Here is a 22964-nt window from a genome sequence, read left to right on the forward strand (position 1 = left end):
TTTTTCAGTTGATACTAGTGGTTCATATACAAGTAAGTTTATAGTTGAAAAATGAAGTCAAATCTAGCGTTTATAAAATGTCTTAAAAGTTCAAGTAAGCGTGTTCAGCAATAAATACCTAAGTGTTCACATTTTCATGTTGCATGTAAAACAAAAACCTCCTTATTTCTTTATTGTTTTTCATCTGTCTGTACTAAAGCCAAATGATTTCATATCGAAATGTATAAAGAAAAGAAATTATATTTTTCATACCGTGTACACAAATTTGATTCGTGTCAAAGAAGACATATATCATACATTTGATTACTATAATATTTATTTTTTTAGATGTAAGGCTTGTTGGTGGTAATTATTATTGGGAAGGACGTGTTGAGATATACCATAATGGAGCCTGGGGAACTATTTGTGATGACAACTTTGACACAAACGAAGCTAAAGTTATATGTACAATGTTAGGATACAACAGATATGGGTAATTCAGTCAGTTTCTCATCTTTTTAGATTAACTACGGTTCCAAAAAATATTAGAAGATGTGGTATGTGTAACAAAGAGACAATTCATATTTGTAAAAGTTAACCATTATAGGTCTTCAACACGGAGCCTTCAAGTTGTCTCACACCGAACAGCAAGCTGTAAAGGACCCTCTTACCACATGTATGTAAATTCGGATATGATTGTATGTTTTTTTATGTATGGTGTTCCTAATACAATCTTAAACTATTTTGAAGACAATAGTTAAACTCATAGTTCTAGTGGCATTTCACTTTAAAAAAAACAAAATCACAAAAAGCAAATGTTAAATGTTTTTGTTTTTGTGATAGTAATAAGTTTATATAACACACGAGTTTGAAATAACATTATTCTATTTAGTCGATAATAAAGCTTTACAAAGCCAAATGTAAAACAATCAAATGCTTTGTCTGCAGGAATTGAAAACTTCAACTAAACAGTAACATGCCACTCCCACCATTATCATGCATTTACAAAATAAATTAAACTCATAAGAAACCTCAAATTAAAAAAAAATATGCATATGTTTTTTTTTATAACTAAATAGATAGTTTTCGTTATACAACTTATGTAGATATACATTTTTTCTGAGGAAAATTCTTTAATTTTTCCACATTTAAAAGAAGTTAACTTATTTTTGATTGCTTCCTTAGAGGAATCAATTCGTCGACATAATTTCCGTATGCATAGTGACCTGAGCGTAACCCTCCTCGTAAAAATCCGGTGATCGCAATACGCATGGATCTGTCATTAAAATAAACAATTATCTGATTGTACATATTAAACACGTGCTTACTACCCATGCTTTTGTTATTTGTTGACTATAAGGTGATAGTCGGCAAACTTCGGCTTCAAAACTCGGCATTTAATGAGCAGCCATATTGTTAAATCATAACAGACGAAGAGAAAAAAAAATTGACGATTAAACGATAAATTTGCGTAAAAAATGATAAATTCGTGCACAGAGGACTAATTTTATGACATATATACATGCATTGGTTTAAGAATTGGATAAACATTATTTTTCACCACTCACTCGTTTCATATGACTTTAAGTACTATTTCTACGACGAGGCAATACTTGTAAACACTAATTGAAACTTTAGAACACATAACAAAAAATAAGGAGATGGTATACGGTTGCATATAAAACAAGTTTCCAACAAAGAAGGTAGGACAAAAATATGTATACATATTTAAATAGAATCATTAATTTTCGTACTAGAATGAAACACAAATCATAATATATTTATTTGGAACATCCATACGAAAGGTTCATAATAATTTATGTGATATTAGCATCCGTTGTATTGCTTATAGGTTTAAACATATTACATCAGCTTATTTTTTGTTTGCAAGTCAAATGGTGAGTACAGTTGCTTACATCTTCGTCGTTTGTTCTCTGCTGAAAGGTTATCTTATAAGCTATCGTACCACATCTTATTATGTCTGCCATGGCATCGAAAATGTTTATCACTTACACTATATTTGCAATAGTTTTTTAAAGGAAGTTTTATATTGATTTATACTACTTTTTATGTTTCTTGATACAGGGTGATAATAAAAAGGAAAAGACTCCTCATTTAGATGTTAAAGTCAAGTGTAATCGTTGATGTGTGTATAAATTTTGAAACAACTGATTATGTTGTATTTGTTCGTCGATTAAAGGTTTTGAAGCAAGTGCAAAAAGTCATGGCGTATTACAATGTATTACCATCGTAATTTCGATATGTTATGAATTCAGCAAAATTATTCAAAGAAATAACTACCATTAAAATTTCTAAATATTTTACACCACATTTCAAATCATTTTAGGAGCGTAACAGCATATGGGAGCGCGGCATTTGGTGAAGGGCGCGGTTCAATTATGTTGGATGACTTACAATGCAATGGATATGAGAGCGATATATCGCATTGTGCATCAAATGGATGGAACCACCATAATTGTGGTCATGGCGAAGATGCAAGTGTTTCCTGTCGTAAGTTCATTTGAATTAGACGTGCATATTTGATTGATCCACTGGTTGATATCGGAAACTATATTTTTAATCTCGTCAAAGATTTATGTTTTACCTAATCACTGATGAGCTTGTTCTCGTAATATGTTATTTTTGAACTCGTTTTTTCATAAAGTTTGTGTAAATAGCAGATTTTTTGTTGTTGATTACGTACTTGCCTATTATCACAAACATTATAACAGATAGACAGGTTTTCAAATACGTTGATATGATCAAAATAATCAGTCGACACCTTATTGAAGTTATTGGCCTTTAAATAAAACTGAGAAAGGAAATGGGGAATGTATCAAAGAGACAACAACCCGACCATAGAAAAAACATCAGCAGAAGGTCACCAACAGGTCTTCAATGTAACGAAAAATTCCCGCACCCGGAGCGTCTTTCAGCTGGCCCCTAATCAAATATATACTAGTTCATTGATAATGAACGCCATACTAATTTCCAAAATGTACCCATGAAACTAAAATTAAATTAATACAAGACTAACAAAGGCCAGAGGCTCCTGACTTGGGACAGGCGCAAAAAAGCGGCGGGGTTAAACATGTTTATGAGATCTCAACCCTCCCCCTATACCTCTAGCAAATGTAGAAACGTAAACGCCTAACAATACGTACATTTAAAATTCAATTCAAGAAAAGTCCGAGTCTGATGTCAGAAGATGTAACCAAAGAAAATAAACAAAATAACAATTATACATAAATAACAACAGACTACTAGCAGTTAACTGACATGCCAGCTCCAGAATTCAATTAAACTGATTGAAAGATTATGATTTCATCATATGAATATCAGGCACAATCCTTCCCGTTAGGTTTGTATCATACCATCATAACACATTTGAGAAGAACATAACCCGTGTCATGCCAACAACTGGTTTTTGAATAAATGTGTTAAGTTCCGATGCACAGACCCTATAAGTGAATCAATATTAACGCCAAAATATGCAATCTTTAATGACCTGACAACAGTATCGTAACTATATCCCTTCTTAATAAGTCTATTTAAAGGTTCTGTTAGTTTTTGCGGTGAAAACTGACATTTTTGTGCTTTATAAAGAATATTTTCATAAAAAATGGATGTGAAATACCTAAACGTATAAGAAGTCTGCATGTTGAGCTATATTTACGAATGATGTCCTTATATCGATGATAAATTTAGTTAATATTTTGACTAGTTTGTGATATCTTTATATATAAAGACTTTTATCGAGGGAACTAAATAGCACATATCATGTAAAAATACGTTTATCATTTTATTGTTTAATTGCAGGTTATCCTAAATCAGGAGGTAGTAAGTACAAAAAATCTTATGGTAGTGTTTTAAACTTGTATGTAAGTTTGTTTAAACGTCATGTTAACAATGGACTCGCATGCATGTTACTACAAAATCTTTTTCAATGACAACTGTATCTGTAAAGTGTAATGTTTTATAAAGACGATTGCTTCATGTGAATCTTTATTTATTGTTGCTTTTTATTGTTTCAAAATTAAAGATTGCATGTTTTTAAAGTGATGTAAGTATTCTTGACATGTTAATATTACTTTTTTGTACTTTTACCTGAACTTGCCTTAAAATTTGATATTAAACTATGCAAACTTGTGAACGTTCATACTCCCAATAAGGAGAATGAAAAACAATAAATCACACACTTATTTTGCTTAATCTATTGAGCACATTAATGGGTTATATTCATTACATTTTTTAAAGAAAACTGTTAGATTTCAGATAAACCTATTGGAAAACTTAAGAAACATTTATTCTTTAATTTGAAAATTAACATGCTTTAAATTCTTGTCTTTCATTGTCTTTCATATTTTGTTTCTAAAATGTCTATATGCCATTTTGTGTTCCCTTCTTTTCTTGTTTACACAGTTTTCTTTCTTTTGTTTCTTTTTTTTTTTATAGTTATTAAGATTATAAAACAGTGTTGACTGATGTACCCCAATTTTAAACACTTGTATTTATTTATTCATGTTATTATGTCTGTTTTGTTTTATGAAAGATTTAAAAGCTACCTATAAAAAGAGGTTTGCAACACCATTTTTGTCGGACTATGTCTGAACCAATTTAGTAACATGACAATCGTTTTCTATTCGTTCGGGTGGTTTATATAGTTAAAAATTTGAGCGTGTCAGGTTTCATAGAATTGCCCTGTTTTGAACTTATTTTGGAGTTCGATGTTTTTGTGTTTTTTATTTTTTTTATATAAGAAAATACCAGTACCAGTACCATGTCCGGAATATGATATTTGTATTGCGTTTGTCTGATATGTTAAAGCTTTTTATTTTGCCATTTATTTCATTAATGAGTTTCCTTTGGGAATTGGTTTAAGAGTTCGATATTTTTGTTATTTTACTTTCACCTTGGCGATTGAAATCATGTGATCTGTATTATTCCATCGTGTTTGCATTTGATCAAATTTCACTTCCTAATTATACATTGTAACAAAGCATATCTATCTAGAAATATAATGTAATTTGCATTAAAAGTGTCAAATAACATAGATGACTTTTATATCCGTGATATCAGTAAATGAAGTTTTTGTTCATAAGAAAGGACAGTTTGTAGTTGTTGGTCGATAGTTAATCTTTAAGTCGAAATACAATATAGACAATTATTAATATCATATAGAACATATTTCGATATCAGAGGTCTTTGATTTGATGAAAATGTTTACGATTATCTTTTCTTTTAAGATAACATTTTAAATAAAAATACATTTTAATTATTCTGTGATCATAGATTAAACAAAACTGAATGCTTTGACCTTGTTTTCAAACTGGAATGCAACAAATACGTTGATAAAGATATTTGGCTTCCATGAGATAAGCATACTGGCAACTATTAAGTTGAAAGGAAACAAAAACTAAATCTAAATATATCGACATCCAGTTCAGTAAGCATTGTATTTCAATGTCCTCTTTCCTTTGTATTTCAGACTCGATAACCACATACTCGGTAACCACGGAGGAATCAGCCACAACGCTTCAATCCGGTATGTATTTCGTCATTTCAAAAAAATAAATAATTGTCCTTTAATAAAAAAATATTGACAATCTAATATATTTAGGTGAATACATATTGAACACATTGTGAGTACGAACGGACAGACTAACTTTGGAAATAAACTGATGAGATGGTATCCAAAGTATGTCAGTCGGGGAAGGAAAATCTTTACATCAAAATCTCCTCTAAAAAAATCCAATGTAAAACGAAGGGTAAACAGTGTTTCACGTAGTAATATTTGAACTTCATATTAAATTATAACTTATACTTTTTAGTCTATTTTTGATAATATCTATTTGATGTTGCTTGGTACTTAAACATCTCGCCATGAGTTATTGTGCTTTGGTAAATTCTTATATACTGGTCTTTCGAATTTGCTAATATGCTTTGTCTATATGCCTTTTGCTTTTTTGTTGAAATATATTTGTTTGGTTTTATATAGATTAAGATTATAAAACAATGTTGACTGCCATTCCCGTATTTTTGACAATTGTACCTATTATGTCTGTTTGTTCTGTTCACGTATTTTGTTAAATATAATATAATGTATGTGACTGTCATACACCACTGGGTCGATGCAACTGCTGGTGGACGTTTCGTCCCCGAGGGTATCACCAGCCCAGTAGTCAGCACTTCGGTGTTGACATGAATATCAATTATATGGTCATTTTTATAAATTTTCTGTTTACAAAACTTTGAATTTTGCGAAAAGCTAAGGATTTTCTTACCCCAGGAGTAGATTACCTTAGCCGTATTTGGCACAACTTTTTTGGAATTTTGGATCCTCAATGCTCTTAAACTTTGTTTTTATTTGAATTTTTAACTATTTTGATCTGAGCGTCACTGATGAGTCTTATGTAGACGAAACGCGCGTCTGGCGTTTAAAATTATAATCATGGTACTTTTGATAACTGTTTACACCACTGGGTCGATGCCACTGCTGGTGGACGTTTCGTCCCCGAGGGTATCACCAGCCCAGTAGTCAGCACTTCGGTGTTGACATGAATATCAATTATATGGTCATTTTTATAAATTTTCTGTTTACAAAACTTTGAATTTTGCGAAAAACTAAGGATGTTCTTACCCCAGGAGTAGACTACCTTAGCCGTATTTGGCACAACTTTTTGAAATTTTGGATCCTCAATGCTCTTCAACTTTGTTTTTATTTGAATTTTTAACTATTTTGATCTGAGCGTCACTGATGAGTCTTATGTAGACGAAACGCGCGTCTGGCGTTTAAAATTATAATCCTGGTACTTTTGATAACTGTATACAGCTGCAAAGGTGAGCTAGCTATTTAACATTTCAATCTACTATTTTTTAAGAAAATGCCAGTACCAAGTCAAGAAATTGACAGTTGGTATTCATTCGTTTGATGTGTTTGGGCAAAGAACTTGCTATTTGATGAAGTACTTTCCGTTGAAATTTTCCTTGGAGTTTGGTATTTTATAATTTTGATTTTTACAGGTGACTTTTGCAAAGGTACCTTAGTTTAGGCTTCCTTTAAACGTGATTCCCAATCATAAGCTAGGTTTAACACATAGCAAATTTATAGATATTGTACATACTTGGATTACCCTTAACTGTTACCTTTTATAAACTATTGGCACATTAAAAGTCCTTACAAACATGGTACGACCAAGTGTAAAACGTTAAGCCGAAACAGATTCAAAATATAGACAGAAAGAAGAATGTTTCAATTAAATTAACGCCATAGTACAAACGTTGAAAAAATGCTCCAAAAAGGGCATTAAAAGATATATAAAGGTTGGAATATTTGTGTTATCAAATGTTTGTGGTTCATAATTTTTTCTTGTTTTTTTGTTTTTTCATATAGGTTGGTTTTCCCGTTTAAATCGTTTTAAACCAGTAATTTTTGGGGCCCTTTATAGTTTGGTGTTCGGTGTTAGTTAATGCTTCGTGTTGAAAACCGTACTTTGACCGTAATGGTTTACTTTAATTTATGACTTGGGCGGACAGTTTTCTCATTGGCACTCAAACCACATTTTCTTATATCTATGTATTTGCAATCGTTATATTTTATTTTTTGTGGTTTTCAGTAGAAACTAGTGATTTATATTGATAAAATAAAAAGCCGATTCAAAAGACCAGACTGTTGAAAAAAAAACCAAAAAAAACCAATTACAAACGTTGTAAAAAATGCCCTAAAACCAGCAAAAAAAATACATTGTACAAATGAACGTTGCATATATATTTTGTAATCAAATCTTTAAGTTTTGAATGTATCAGATCAAAACATGTATTTACAATCATTCTGTTATATTTTGGTTTTCAGTAGAAACTAGTGGTTCTTATACAAGTAAGTTTTTACTTAAATATCGAAGTTAAGTCTAGCGTTTAGAGAATGTCTTCAAAATCTATAGAGCGTGTCTACGAATTAATGTCTAAGCATAACCATTTTCATTTTACATTTATAACACTCCTTAGAATAGTTATTTTTTTAATTTTCTTCACTAATGTCAAGAGATTTCATCTTTAAATATATCAAAAGAAAAGAAATTATATTTTTCATCCCTTGTACAATGGTGGATTTAACATTAAAAAGAGAAAATATAATATATTGCAATACTATTATATTAATTTTGCAGATGTAAGGCTAGTTGGTGGTAATTATTATTGGGAAGGACGTGTTGAAATATACCACAATGGAGTCTGGGGAACTATTTGTGATGACGACTTTGACACAAACGAAGCTAAAGTAATTTGTACAATGTTGGGATACAACAGATATGGGTAATAAAGTCATCTTCTCATACATAAATTACCGTTCCAATGGATATAATAAGTTGTGGCGTATGTGCCAATGACACTGTGCTTAAACGGCTGTGGGTAACTTAAGTTACCCACAGCCAAAGATGGAGCCGCCTTGCGTTGGTTAGGAACTTTTCATCTCTAGAATAACAATACCATTGATGCATCAATTAAACCACTGAATTAAAAAGTTGTATTAATCGTTTAGGGAAACCCCTAAATAAAACAGGTGATAAAATTCTACGAAATAAAAGATCACAGCCCGATTTAAAATAACGCTTAGGCTGTCCGTAACTTCAAAACAACTTGTCCGTAACTTTTTTTATTATACCAATAGGGATGTCCGTAACTTTCCAAGAATCCACATACGTGGACTTAATGTTCAACTTATGATAGATATTCAATCGAATACATTATCATAAATGAAGTAGATTTCTATAGGATAATATAATTCATTGTATCAATGGAAGACAAAACTGGGAAAAATATGAAAAAAAACCCCGATAAATCCGTTAAACTCGGGTCTGATTTTTTATGACATCAGGTTACCCAAATTGCCCAGTTGAAACATAATTGTTGATTTTTATTTTTTGAACCAGAAGACTTCGCAAGTATTTTTTTACACATTACACATGCATGTGGCGTGTATGCACGAACTGATTTTCTGCCAACAATGACAAGAGTAGATCATGAGAGAATGATGGAATTTTTTTTTTTGGGGGGGGGGGGGGGGTTCAAAATTGCCCAATCACATGACAATTATCAGAGGTTCAGCCAAAAACGGTGATATTCAAAAGACATTTATTTCCATTGATTTAAAAAATCCCTTAATTCTAAGTCCTATGACATTCAATTAGAATTTAGTGGCCTGTTGCATTCGATGGTATTATGCTCAAACTTTATAGATTTTGCAGTAAATGAGAAAACTTGCAGAAAGGACATTTTGTAAAAATGGATAAACATAGTTTACCAGCTAGCTGCATATTTCACTTGTATGCAAGTTGCATTAAATTTCATTAAATTAAACCAAACTAACTAAAAGACACAATAGTTAAAATATAGCGACAAAAAAGGAATAGAGTAAGCAAAATATTGAAACAATTAGAAATAGTACTAGTATATGAAATATAAATAACGAAGACAACAGGGTTGTTTCATAGTTCAACAATCCCTGATAACAAACAAAAAGAAAGAAAAAAGAAAACATACTAGAAAACGTATTAAAAACAACTTAATACTATTACTAACTGGTGGGATGTATAAATACCGAGCCCCTTTAAAGAGTATTCATCAAAATACACATAAAAAGAAACCGATGTGAAAGTAAACCGCAAACAGATAATTAAACAAACAAAATCAAAGAGTATGACAAAGCCATGGTCCGAAGCGAAAACGTTGATTAAACGCACATCAGTTAATAAAAGTTAAAACTATAACCAGGACCGAGTACGACAAACCCCACATAAAACTTCCGTTGTGTAAGTATGATGCGTTAATAAAATCACATTTGGTGGTGAATGCGCAGTATAAACCTCCGTGAAGGTTACAAAGAAGGGGTTTTAAGATGTTAATTGTCTTCTAATTGTTGAAATTATAATTCTTTAAATTCTAAATCGAAAGTTACCCACATTTGAAAATAAAGTTACGGACAGTCTGCTTAGTTGCGTTTAAAAAGTTACGGACGTCTTATGCTTTTTTTAAAGTTGGTCTTGCACTTTAATGAACTCTAAATTAACAAACTTGTGGTAATTGTTAACTATTTCTTTATTCAAACATCCTATAAATCATTACATTCTGCATAAAAAACGTCGCAAAAGGGTCATTTTGTATGAATTAGATATCAACGAGTTTAGAGTCTGCCATCTTGGGCTGTGGGTAACTTAAGTTACCCACAGCCGTTTAAGCACAGAACTCTCCATCCAAGTCGTAATTTGTAAAAGTAAACCATTATAATAGATTTTCAACACGGAGCCTTCAAGTTGGCTCACTCCGAACAGCAAGCTATAAAGGGCATCATTTACCACATGTACAGTCGGGTATAATTGATGTGTGGTAACCTTTTATCAGTATGATGTTCTAAATACAATCTTAAATCATTTTGCAGATCATAGTTGATCACACAGTTCTACACAGGCAAAATTTGCTCACATGAATTTCACATCAATCTCACGTCAAATTCACATAAAAAATTTCATGTGAGATTCACCTCAATCGAGCTTTTACATGAAACTCACGTGGAAATTTTCATGTGAATTTCACATGAATTGAGATTCACATGAATCTGATGTGAAATTTTTCACATGAATTTCACGTGAAATTTACAACAAAAAAGATTGATATTTTTCATGATTTTAATTAAATTTGAAAATTGAGATGTTATTTAAAATACTCTATTTTAAAAATTCATGTGAACTTCACATGAAAATTTCAACGTGATTTCCATGTGAAATTTACATGAGTTTCACATGAGAATCACGTGCAACTCATAAAAATTGTTTTCACGTGAGTTTCCGAATAAGCTCGTTTGAGGTGAAATTGATGTGAATTTCACGTGAGATTCACATGAATTCAAAGTCATGTGAAATTGATGTGAGTGAAATTTACCTGAGTGTGTAGTGGTATTTCAATTATTAAAAAGTTAAAATCATACTAAGTACAATAAAAATGTTTTAGTTATGTGATAAACAGTATGATAGCATTCACTCGAGGATAAGATTAACTAAGCCAAATATATAGGCGTGGCATAGCATAATACAACCCAAATGCTAAATTAGAACAGCCAACTATTTATTAGGAGATGAAACCTCTCACTTAGCAGAAATATTATAATATATTTTTTCAACATCAGTTCGATAGATTCATAATTATTTGTGTGATGTTATTTTGTTCGTTGTCGTGATCAATTTCAAAATGCAAGTTTTTCTCTTCATGGGAGGGAAGAAATAACAAGATTTTTTTCAATCAACTTTTGTTGAACCACGAAAATTGATAGCGATGAACACAATAATGCATCCTCACTAAAATGACGTTACACACTTAAAGTAATGTTTTTACGCAAGAAAGTTATATTCGTGGTTATATAGCGCAACATGGCATGAATTGAAGTATTATCCCTTAGGAAAACAGCAGTACATTCTTACAAAATGTTTTTAGTTGTACTGCTCATACTTTAAAAATATTACAAATCGTTGGTACTAAGCACTTTTAATTTAACTGACTATTAGGTACGTGTTTTGCTGATGTGTAAAGGTCGAATAATGACCTCCAGTTACGAACATCTTCGTCATATGTTCTCTACTGAAAGATTGTCTCATTTGCTATCGTACATTATCTTCCTATGTTTATACAATGTTATATGTTAATATGTATAGCTATAACAGGTCATTTAAAGTCTGTCAATGATATTTGACATGTTTATTACACACAATATTTAAACAAAAGATGTTTTAAAGGAAAATACATTTTGATTGTAACTTCTTGTTCGTTTAGTAAAGGTGTTGACACTAGTGAAAAACAAATAAACACAAGTAGTGAACGTGTGTAGAAATACTAGTCCTAGTCATCATTGTCATAGCGTATTGTCTTTGTATTTTTGTAATGTTTTGAATGGAGTAGCAATACTCAATCAAATCACCACCATTTAGAATAACCAGAATGTTTAACATTAAAATATCAATCATTTAAGAAGCGTAACAGCATATGGAAATGCTGCGTTTGGTGAGGGGAGTGGATCAATTATGTTAGATGACTTAAACTGTAATGGATATGAAAGCGACATATCTCAGTGTTCACCAAGAAGATGGAACCACCATAATTGTGGTCATAGTGAAGACGCAAGTGTTTCCTGTCGTAAGTAAATTTGATTTAGACGTGTAAATTTTGTTTGGTTCACTGTTTATATCTGAAATTATAGACTCTACTGACCAGTGCTCGATAATTTAACATAGGTTTTTACTGTTTACCGACATAATCGTCCAAACTGATTTATGACCTTTTGTTTGATCATAGTTGACCTTATTTGGAATAAAAGGACATTATTGGTTGTAAAATTCCTATTATGATTTCACCGTGGGGCATGCTTGATTCACATACTAAAAATATGCCAAAATTGAATACAAATTGACCAGTTCTCGTTAATGCAATAAAAAGCTCAGAATAAAAATAAAATAAAAACTATGATGTCTATTTGATTAAATGAACATTTTTCTGATAATTGACATTTAAATTTTACTGAAATGGTAATATATTCATAAAAATGCAGAGGATTCCAAAATTTAGAAAACAAAAACTGTGTTAAAAAATATTCATAGTCTATTATTACTTAAATTGTACACAAATATTGCAGTACCATGGCTCATCAGTGACAAATAAAACACCAAACCGGAATATATATAAAAAGAAAAGCAAGTTTATCCAAAATATATTGTTTACATAAAAATGACGGCGGCCAAGTGAAAATATGTAGGGGCTCTAGGGGGACAAAAATTGATGTTTCAAATGCCTTGAATTGAATATAATTGTTAGAATCACATCATTTGAATTGTTAATGAATTTGCAATCGATCCATGTTATTTGTAATTACTAAATATTTGATTAAAGTTTTTTTTAAACTTGATTCCAAGAGCGATCTTTTCAACTTCGATTCACCACCGTCGATTCATCGTCTGCTATAATTTTCCCGTTAAATTAAGATCATGCAAAATGTACATTTCCTGTAAAGCCCCTTTTCAGGTATAAATACAAAAAAAATATGAATTCAAAAATGTTTTATTTTCATTAAAAAATAATTTCTGTAGCGCCTTATCGAGCACTGGTCGTTATCAAGCACTGGTCAGGGTAGTCTATGTTCAATTTTATCAAAGAAGAGATTCACATGTCAGAAGTCAATGATGTAATAAGTCGTCACCTGCTGTTACGCATTTTCATTTGGATAAATATATGTTAAAGACAGATCCGTTTTTATATATTTATTATTAACCTTTAACGCCTTTTTACACTATTGTTATGATATATTTTTGTCGAGCCGTCAACTTAGGTTGAAAAAGCGAGATATAGCGATCATAAATTCCGCCTTCGTCGTCGTCATTGTCCGCAAGTATTCACTCTGTGGTTAAAGTTTTGAAATTTTAATTTTAACTTTCCTGGTTTTCTACAAAACTTGAACAGAAGCTTCTTTGTGATTATAAGATAGTATCCAGAAGTAAATTTTGTAAAACTAAATTCCATTTTTCCGTATTTTACTCATAAGTGGACTTTGTTTTTCTGCCGGAAAACATGATATTCACTCTGTGGTTAATTTTTAAAAAAATTTAATAACTTATTAAAACTACCCTAGATTTGTACCAAACTTGGACAAAAGCTTGATTATTATCATACGATAGTATCCAGAAGTATTGTTTTTCTTCCAGTAAACATTACACACGGTCCGCAGTTACAGCTTTTAAAACATTTATTAGATTCATAAACTATCCTGGATTTTTACCAAACGTAAACAGAAGCTTCTTACAATCAAATGATAGTATCAATATGACTTTTTTATTTATCTTTTTTTACTATTTTTCTGTTTCTACGACTTCAATGTAAAACCCCAAAAAAGATTAAATATAAAGAGTTTATAAAATCAATATAAATTCCGAGTTTAAATGTTTTGGCCATATAGGCGTTAAGTCTGAAAACCAGGTTTTAAAGAAGAAAGTTGCATGCTAAGTTTGATATTTTTTTCATTTTGTTTTAAATTGTCGAAGTTTGTCCAATAAAAAGTTAAAACCATTTTTTCGTTGCAAATAAAGGTAAAACATGTCTTAAATAAATGCTCACACATTCTTTGTCTAATTGCAGGTTACCCTAAATCAGGAGGTAGTAAGTATATTACATCTTATAGACATATTTAAACTTGTATGCAAATTTGTCCACCATTACTAAGAATCACTCTTATTCCCGTATATATTTACATTACAAATTTAAAAAGGTGACGTAATAACGACAGAAAGATTGTTGCTTAACGTTAGAAGATTATTCGGAGACAGGTCTTAGTACATTCGAGGACAAAATTCAATCAAATGTCTAAAGAGTAGATACGTTTATTGCAGTCAAGTAGTGACCAAATGAAAACTTATCCATCAAATATGTGTAGACACACCAATAATGATTTCAACATTATGTCAATCGCATGCACGTTACTACATTCAATTTAGAAGGAAAACTAAACCTGGTTATTGTGCAGGTTTAATGTGTTATATTAACAATTGTTGCATGTGAATTTCTTCTTGTTTTAAAATTGAAAAAAGAAATTTAAGTGATGCAAATGTTCTTGAAACTTCAACATTACTTTTTGTAATTTTGCTTGAAATTGTTTAAATTTTGTTATTAATTATGCTTACTTTAATTCTTTTACCATCCCCATAAATAGAATAAAACTTTGAGAATAAAAACACAATTAATTTCATGTGTTAAAAAGAGTTTTATTTGATGGGCTTGTATTTAAATAAATTACGATTCACTATGCAACTTTTCGTCGGTTATAAAGTTTATGATCCGTTCATCTGTCTTTCTGTTAATATGTTCGTTCATGCTCACAAAGATTCCATAATTATACTATGTAAATGAGCTGAATTTACAGAAGATAATCGCCACCATGTACATAACAAAAAGGCCTATTAGCAGATCAACTGGAGCTTTATTTACATGTATTTTGTACTTTTTTGTACCCCCCTGTAACGTGATATATGATTAGATGAATTGTTTAAACTTATTTGCCTAATGTTGTCAATAATAACAAGATCAGAATAGCCCTAGTTGTTGGTAAGCCAGTGCTGTATGTATCAAAACACTAATATATAGAATGTAAAACGTTGGTATTGAACTTACACTTCTTATAAGTATCTCGTGTTTCAAATTGTGTTATAATTGTAGGAAATGAAATGACAACTGTCTCATTCCTTGACAGAGCTACAACTGCTGACGTACTTGGAAGACATGGTAAAATTGTTTATACTCTTTTTAATTTTATGATCAGAGGAAAATCTTTAAAATCATTTAACTGTTTTGTTTTTGTGACGGCTCATTTTAAAACGACGAACAGATAATAAAATCACCGGATTAATTCAAACAGCACCAAATATATTTGAAGAGCAATTGACGCCAATACGGACAACAATCCGAGGTAAACCAAGGATTGAAATTAATAAACTAAAAACCGTTACTAATATAATGTGTCTCTGTCTTTATTTATACACGATATTGATGCCCACTTTAATGATATACAAACGGTATATTAATTTATGTGTACATGTGATTGAATTAGGTATTTCAGGGGTTGAAGTCATAAAGCTCGGAGCACAATAATCATGCTCGAAACATGAAATCCAGCTTTTTGAATGGTTGATTTTGTAGTATAAGTAGAGAAAACTGACTCAAAAGTTTTATGTTTTCAAGGCCAGGACTTTTTAATTGGTTGATAATTAAAACGGACATCTATCAGAATATGTAACAGTAACTGAATGATAACGTCAAAGTTTAGTATTGACTTAAAAGTAGAGAACAAATCGGTCGTACATTGATAATAAGAATAGATATCTGGTAACAAAAGTATTAGAAACTAAAAGAAACCAACTTATTTATAAATATATTTGTTTATTAAACAACCATCATCGATCACAATTAATTTTTACTTTCAAATCTTATCTTTAATCTTTAGCGCTGATGCGACATTATGAAATCGATGATCATTCGATCAACCACAATTTATTACATGTTTTTTTTTTTTTTTTATCTCAACCTGATGCTTTATTTTACTGTACATTAAATAAGCGGATACAAAAATTGAAGTAAAGAATCAAAATTCTACATATGTGTTCCTTGGAAATATTAAGTTGTTATAGGTAATTATATATTTTAATAAAACGTTTCTAATTTGTTTGAGTAAAAGGCTAGTTTATATTAACAGGGCACATTTCATTCCGCCTTACAAACGGTGGTTATGGATTGTTAGAAATCTATTATAAAGGACGATGGGGTTATGTTTGTCACAACTATAATCAGCAAAGAGAAGAGTTTAATTCTGCTTGTCGATATCTGGGATATTCATCGTACGTATATTTACTTTTTAACGATATTATGGGAAAGTTAAATGGATGTTCTACCCTTGGAATATATTACATTAGCTTAAATTAACAAAAACCTTTAGAAATTTTGTTTCCCAAACGCTCTACAACTTCGTTTGTTATGTGGACGTTTAAGTTGTTTTAATTCGAGTTTCACTGATGATTAGTTTGTAAACAAAACGAGTGTTTTGCATACGGACATTACACACGGACATTACTGGTATTTAAATTGAGTTTAATTATCTTAACCTTATGTATGTTGGCCTCTAGAGAAGAGTTGTATCAATAATAATCAAAATGCATTATTATTTTGTATACTTTTTGTCAGAAATAAAACCCATCAATACAAAAAAAAACCAATTTAACTCCTATTGCATTAATTTAACAAGAAAACTGAATACAATCATCACTGTGCATGCATCACTAGTAGCTCAACTGTAATCCACTCAATGTTCAATGATTTGTAAATCGATTTGATTTTTACAGTGCTGTCAGAATTAATGGACAATATGACCGTTCCCATTCTGCTATAGTGACAGATTTCCATTGTCCTAGAAGTTACTACTACTATTTTTTGTTTCCCAATGGTATAGATGACTGTACTGGTAGTAGATTAGGATATTCTAATTACTGCAATGATAAACTCTACATTGAATGTGGTACATGTACGTATAGCTTTTACACGAATAAACACGAAGTAGTAATTAGTGGATTGTAGTTCATTTATGTCTTCTGAGTTTATGAGAATTTTGAAAACCTGATCTTTGAGCAATTTATTTTGCAGTTAATCATTGGTATATTGCATTCGGATTCCATTTATTCTTTAAAACATTGTATTATTCATATAAATAAATATGCATATTTAACATTGTTGTTAGCAATTATGAATATCATATATGTTTTCAACCTTGTATGGATATGTCGTAGAGTTGTCATGTGTTTACACGTACTTATATACTCATTATAGATTATTACATGGCATTTTCCATATGGCCCTGGTATCAGCCGTAGACTCCCATATCAAGCCAGAGGGCTTTAGCCCGAGGGCTTGATATGGGTCGTTGGCTGATACCTGATGGACCATATGGAAAATGACATGTAATAATCTATTTATCACATATTTTTAAGCAAGAGAAAACAAAGAGCTTACACCAAATTATGTTTGATATTTCTTCAAAAATCAAAAAGGTATTTAAGGTGGCTCGTGGGTACAAAAAATTTAGCAAAAAATTAAACCTTTATTTTTTCATAACAAATTTTGTTTATTACACTATTAGCTGTTACTTTATGATATGGTACAAAAAACAACCCAAAAATAAAAAAATGTATCACTGCGAGTTAAAAAAAAAGTTCGTATCACAGTAACAACGTTTTGTGAAAAGTTTCAGAAATAATTAACAATAAATATATTAATAAAAGAATTGCAAATATATGTTAAAAACTGCTTAAGAAGAATCTTATATCGCTACTCATTCCAGTGTGGCTTCATATATTTTCTAAATTCTTATGACGTCAAAGTTTTACGAACAGTTTTGTGATTTTCACTGTTGATTTCTCAGTACTTTTTCTTCTACAGCAGATTCGTAACTTTCTCAATTTCTTTTCATTGTGTTCAACTTGTTTACAAATAGTCTTTGATTGACAGGTTACCGGAAGTTAAACTTGGGGGCTTGATATGGATTTCGAGGGCTGATAACCAACCTTGACTTCCGGCTATTATTGGCCATGCAAAAACGTACATATCAGTACAAAATATGTGATAATTTCTGTTACAACATCTTACAATCATTTAGGATAGATAACTTGGCGTAACCGAGGAAAGGTAACACTTAGTTGCGTGTTTAGTTCGGTCCAGGTGGAAGAATGATTGAAAGCGCTGGAAACAGTGCAGGCAGTATTGTCTCGATATATCACAATAACATGAGTTTGAATGCCGACAAGAGAAGAACAAACATTTGCTTTCAAACAATTTGCAGAATAACATTGTTTTTATATGCCTATAATATGTTTTAGCTGTTTATCACCTCCATTTGCGCGAAATCTTAATAGCATATATTCAAATGCATGCCAGAAAAGAACCAAAATTTGAAGATTTAACTCTTGTGTTCTGATATTTAGAGTAACTATGAAAACAAATGTATTTTCTGCCTTATAGCACTTTACTGGTGATCCGAATTATGGGTCTATCGTAGAGTGGTCATTTGGTTGGAGCTACTTATTATTTCTGTTACAGCATCTGACGTTCCTTTACCAGCGATAATTTAGCTAATCTGAAAAGATTTCCATTTACATACCAAATATATCATGTGCTATGTCAAAACTCAAGATTCTACTGAAAAGCAGGAAAGGAAACACAGCGCCACCGAAATCGGAATTGTTAGTTCAGTCTAACCGAGTGGCCTTTTGCGCTTGACACAGTGCAGTTGGTGTTGTCTCGATATCCCAATAGCTTAAGTTCGTATCCTAGCAATGGAAGAACAAATGTTTGCAAATATGTATATTAAACATTGTTGTGCTGATATTTATACTATATATATGAATACCTTAAAATGTAACTCGAACACACTAATGAGTGTTCAAAATATAGTTGTCAGTTTCTAAATTTTCATGCAGTATTTTTCTAAGCAAATCAGCTTCATCCGGCTCGTGGTACCATGAAGATTAAAGGGAAAGTTATTAAGATTTTTTTTTATCTTATTGTGTATGTCCTTTGAATCTCATTGTATATTGATTTTGATATAAATCAAAAATGCAAAAACAATCCGCCTTTGTGTAATTCGATATAATAATCAATGTTTGACATATTTCAAGGTGACCTGCAGCCATTTCTTTTAAGTGGAGCTTATGAATAGCTTTTATATTTGCTGTTATATTCAAATAAAGTATAACAACAATATCAGCTAATAATTAATAAACAAATAATTCCTGGGGGGCTTCAATTTCTTATGATTTTACGAAGGGTTGGCTTTTTATGTCAATAAAATATCCCCGAGTGACACAGCAACTCTTTTAGATCAAAGCGTTTTATGTGAATGGAAATGCTTGTTGTTCCTGTTATTAAATATACTATGTATATTTACGGAAGCGACGAGGAAATAGGATAAGTGACATTCCAAAATGATATACAATAACATTCTAAGACAGAATTGAATGAAGTTGTTTTTAACTACGTTACATTTATACGAATTCCTTCCATCGTTTTTCATGTATGAACGTTTTGACGATTTTGAGTTTCCCATTCGATCATTTTCCCTCAAAATCTCTAAATTCTTTCAACATTGACGTGAATTTATCATTCATTAAAAGCATACGATCGGAGAAGGATTGTAGCAGTGAACACAAATCATGACGTTGATTATCAGGTGACATACGAAGATTCAATTTTACCACGGGTGTGTACTCGTAACTCTTGAAGAACGTCATATTAAAAATCCGAATAATCTTATTTTCAACTTATCATTTCTCTGTCTTTGATTTTTTTTAATCGATTTATCTATTACTTATAGATGTGGACGCTACAACTGTTGAATATGAAGTTACAACTGCTGGCGTGCTTGGGACTCATGGTAGGACAATTAAAATAGTACTCCTTATTATGATTTCATTAACACACGAATACAATCCGGATGTAAAGATTAGCTCGAGATTATCTGTCTCTCTTGATTTGAATGCAATTTGATAAAGGAATCATATAATTATGACAGTAAAATTGTATAACTTGCAGTAGTTTTGCAATAAAATTTCTTTATGGTGTTGTGACTTTAAATTGAGACAAAGTCCACATCTCATGTGTGTTCTAATTTGACTTTAATAATTTATATAATTGCATGTCAGTCCACTTAGTTCTAAATGGAATTTTAAACCAGATATCATATTATCAAATTAAACATGTTACACTGTACTTGTTTAAATTCTTTTAAACAAGAGGAATAAATTATGGTTTAAAAAAAATCACCAATATTATCTTTTTCTTGAGGATATAAAGTTACAAGAAATTCATTAATATGGCAATATACAATCATGAGTAATCAACAGTAATCATGATTACTTTAAAGAAAGGTAATGTAATGTAATCGATTATGTTTGAAATAAGGTGTAATCGTAATTTTATTAGCATAGTAATTGGAATTTAATCGATTACACTTTAAAGAAATTGACCCCATCCCTGCACTGATATTGTTTCAAATGTCAAATGCACCATATTGACTTTCTTCTTATTTGAGTGTGTCGTAAATAGAACTAATATTATGTGGTTTTAGGTCATATTCCCGTACGTTTAACATATGGTGGTGAAGGATATCTACAGATCTACTACAATGGACGCTGGGGTTATGTATGCCATAACTCCAGTCAATCTACATACCAGTTTAATTCTGTTTGCCGATATCTTGGATATTCATCGTATGTTTTTTATATTTAGTGCATTTAACCAAACTTCACCACAATTATCATTGGGGTATCTAGTTTAAAATGTGTCCGGTGAACCTAACTAAGATGGCCGTAATGGCTTAACATAGAACAAAAGGGTAAAATGTCGATTTTGGTTTTGATAGCTGAAACCGAAGCATTAAAAGAAAATCTGACAAAGCTTATCTCTCCTGATATTTTCAGACGAATCGGACAACCCGTTGTTGGGTTGCTAAAAAAATTTATATTATTTTTATATTAGATTTTCTGCCCAAGAATTGGTTAGGAAATTTTCCAGGTTCTGGTTATTATCTTTAATATCATTATAGAAAGAGATAAACTGTAAACAGCAATACTGTTAAGCACAGTAAGATCTACAAAAAGTAAAACATCACTAAAATGGTCAATTGGCCCCATATAGGAGTTAATGTTCTTTATAGTCAATTTGTAACAATTGTTGGTAATTTTTCGTTATCTTACACAAATCTTCTCCTCTGAAACCATTGTTGGAAACTGTTCTGAGTCAAAATTAACCAAACTTGGTGACAATTATTATTAGGGTATTTACTTCAAAAATTGTGTCCGATTAACCCACCTATCAACTAATTTGGTCGACATAGTTTAAAATAGAAAATGCAGTTTTTGGCTTATATCTATAAAACTTAAGAAATTATGTCAAAATTTACTGAGATAAAAATGTTCATTGGGATAAGATACATTTGTTCTGATATTGTCAGAAATATCAGACGAATTGTTATAAGATTACTGCCCCTTGATTCGTAGTGTTAAGGATATTTTGTTGTGTTTGGTTATATTTTGAATATAATGATAGCTACAGATAATTGGAAAACAGCAAAATGTTCAGCAAAGTACGATCTACAAATAAGTCAACATGACGAAAATGTTCAATTGACCCCATTAAGATTTACAGCCCTTTCAAGTCAAATCTAACAATTTTCGTATTTTTGTGTACCCTTTCACAAAAGTCTTCCACAGAAACAACTGAAATTGATAAAACTTCGCCACAAATAAGCATAGAAATATTATTTTTTTAAGATGTTTCAGATGACCTGCTTGCCAACCAACTAAACAGACATGGCTAAAAATAGAAAATAGGGGAAAATGCAGTTTTCACTTGTATCTCTAAAACTAGAGCACAAGTGTAACGATTGCATTATCTCATGCATCAATTTTAAATAAAAATATCATATGAGAGAGGCTCCTTCATTCTTTTTTCATCAAAATTGTATACATTATGTGAGGTACTTGACATAAACTTAATGATCAAATAAAATGCCTGTTATGTGTATGAAAAAGTTAATTTAGATTCTATTTGGTATTTTAAAAGCATCATAATAGTCATGTCCTTATTTGATATTATGATAATGTATTATACTTCATGTGTAAATGAATGTACATTGTATGATACAATGTGAGACCAAGAAAAATGTCTTTCTTATCATATAATTAGTTGTATTGATATTTGTGTCATTGACTTTCAGTGCTCATTACGTATATGGTAGATACGACAGTTCCCATACTGCTCTTGTGACAGATTTACAATGTCCAGGGAGTTATTATTATTATTCCTCCTCCAATGGTATTGATGATTGCACAGGTGACAGATTAGGATACACTACTTACTGTAACGACAAACTCTATATACAATGTGGTACGTACACACCTCTCTAAGGTTCATTACTTATCATTGTTCATACACTAGACTGTTGTTGAAGATCTAGAACTGAATACCTATATTTGATATCTTTGGTAAACTGTGGATTGATCATTTTTCTTTGATTTAGTTTTAGTTCTAAACATATTTATGTCTAGTGGATTGGGAGAAAATTTATTGCAGCTTACTAGTATATAAATCCTTTTTCACTTTGCGGGTTCGAGTGTTGTCTTGTAGCGGCATAAGCCTGCTCTTTTTTGGAATCTGCAAGGATGTCTTTTACATGCAATGGATACGACTCTCTCTCTTAACATGAGCTAGTCATTTATCGTTCGAGTCCAAGACCATACTCGCAAATGCTTTCAAGGGAGAGCTGAATATTCAATCTGTGAAATTTTCGTCCCGGAACAGGAATCGAACCAGTAACCGTCGTGTAAGTGGTCTGATGCACTAAGCACTACATTATGATTAGA

The 22964-nt window shown here is 31.1% G+C and overlaps 1 protein-coding gene across 1 annotated transcript in view; it reads left to right on the forward strand.

Annotated features, from left to right (window-relative positions):
• LOC134718604 (deleted in malignant brain tumors 1 protein-like) overlaps nt 1-22964 on the forward strand; it is a 44631-nt gene that overhangs the window by 12431 nt on the left and 9236 nt on the right. The window contains exons 8-22 of the mRNA XM_063581232.1: nt 9-32; nt 328-472; nt 2327-2490; nt 3799-3819; nt 5468-5524; nt 7832-7855; nt 8145-8289; nt 11993-12156; nt 14146-14166; nt 15220-15285; nt 16253-16394; nt 16896-17074; nt 19916-19975; nt 20669-20810; nt 22319-22488. Of these exons, the coding sequence (XP_063437302.1) occupies nt 9-32; nt 328-472; nt 2327-2490; nt 3799-3819; nt 5468-5524; nt 7832-7855; nt 8145-8289; nt 11993-12156; nt 14146-14166; nt 15220-15285; nt 16253-16394; nt 16896-17074; nt 19916-19975; nt 20669-20810; nt 22319-22488 (1524 nt within the window). The remainder of the gene's footprint in view (nt 1-8; nt 33-327; nt 473-2326; nt 2491-3798; nt 3820-5467; nt 5525-7831; nt 7856-8144; nt 8290-11992; nt 12157-14145; nt 14167-15219; nt 15286-16252; nt 16395-16895; nt 17075-19915; nt 19976-20668; nt 20811-22318; nt 22489-22964) is intronic.

The sequence above is a fragment of the Mytilus trossulus genome, chromosome 5 (assembly GCF_036588685.1).
Source record: "Mytilus trossulus isolate FHL-02 chromosome 5, PNRI_Mtr1.1.1.hap1, whole genome shotgun sequence".
In the NCBI taxonomy this organism is placed as follows: Eukaryota; Metazoa; Mollusca; class Bivalvia; order Mytilida; family Mytilidae; genus Mytilus; species Mytilus trossulus.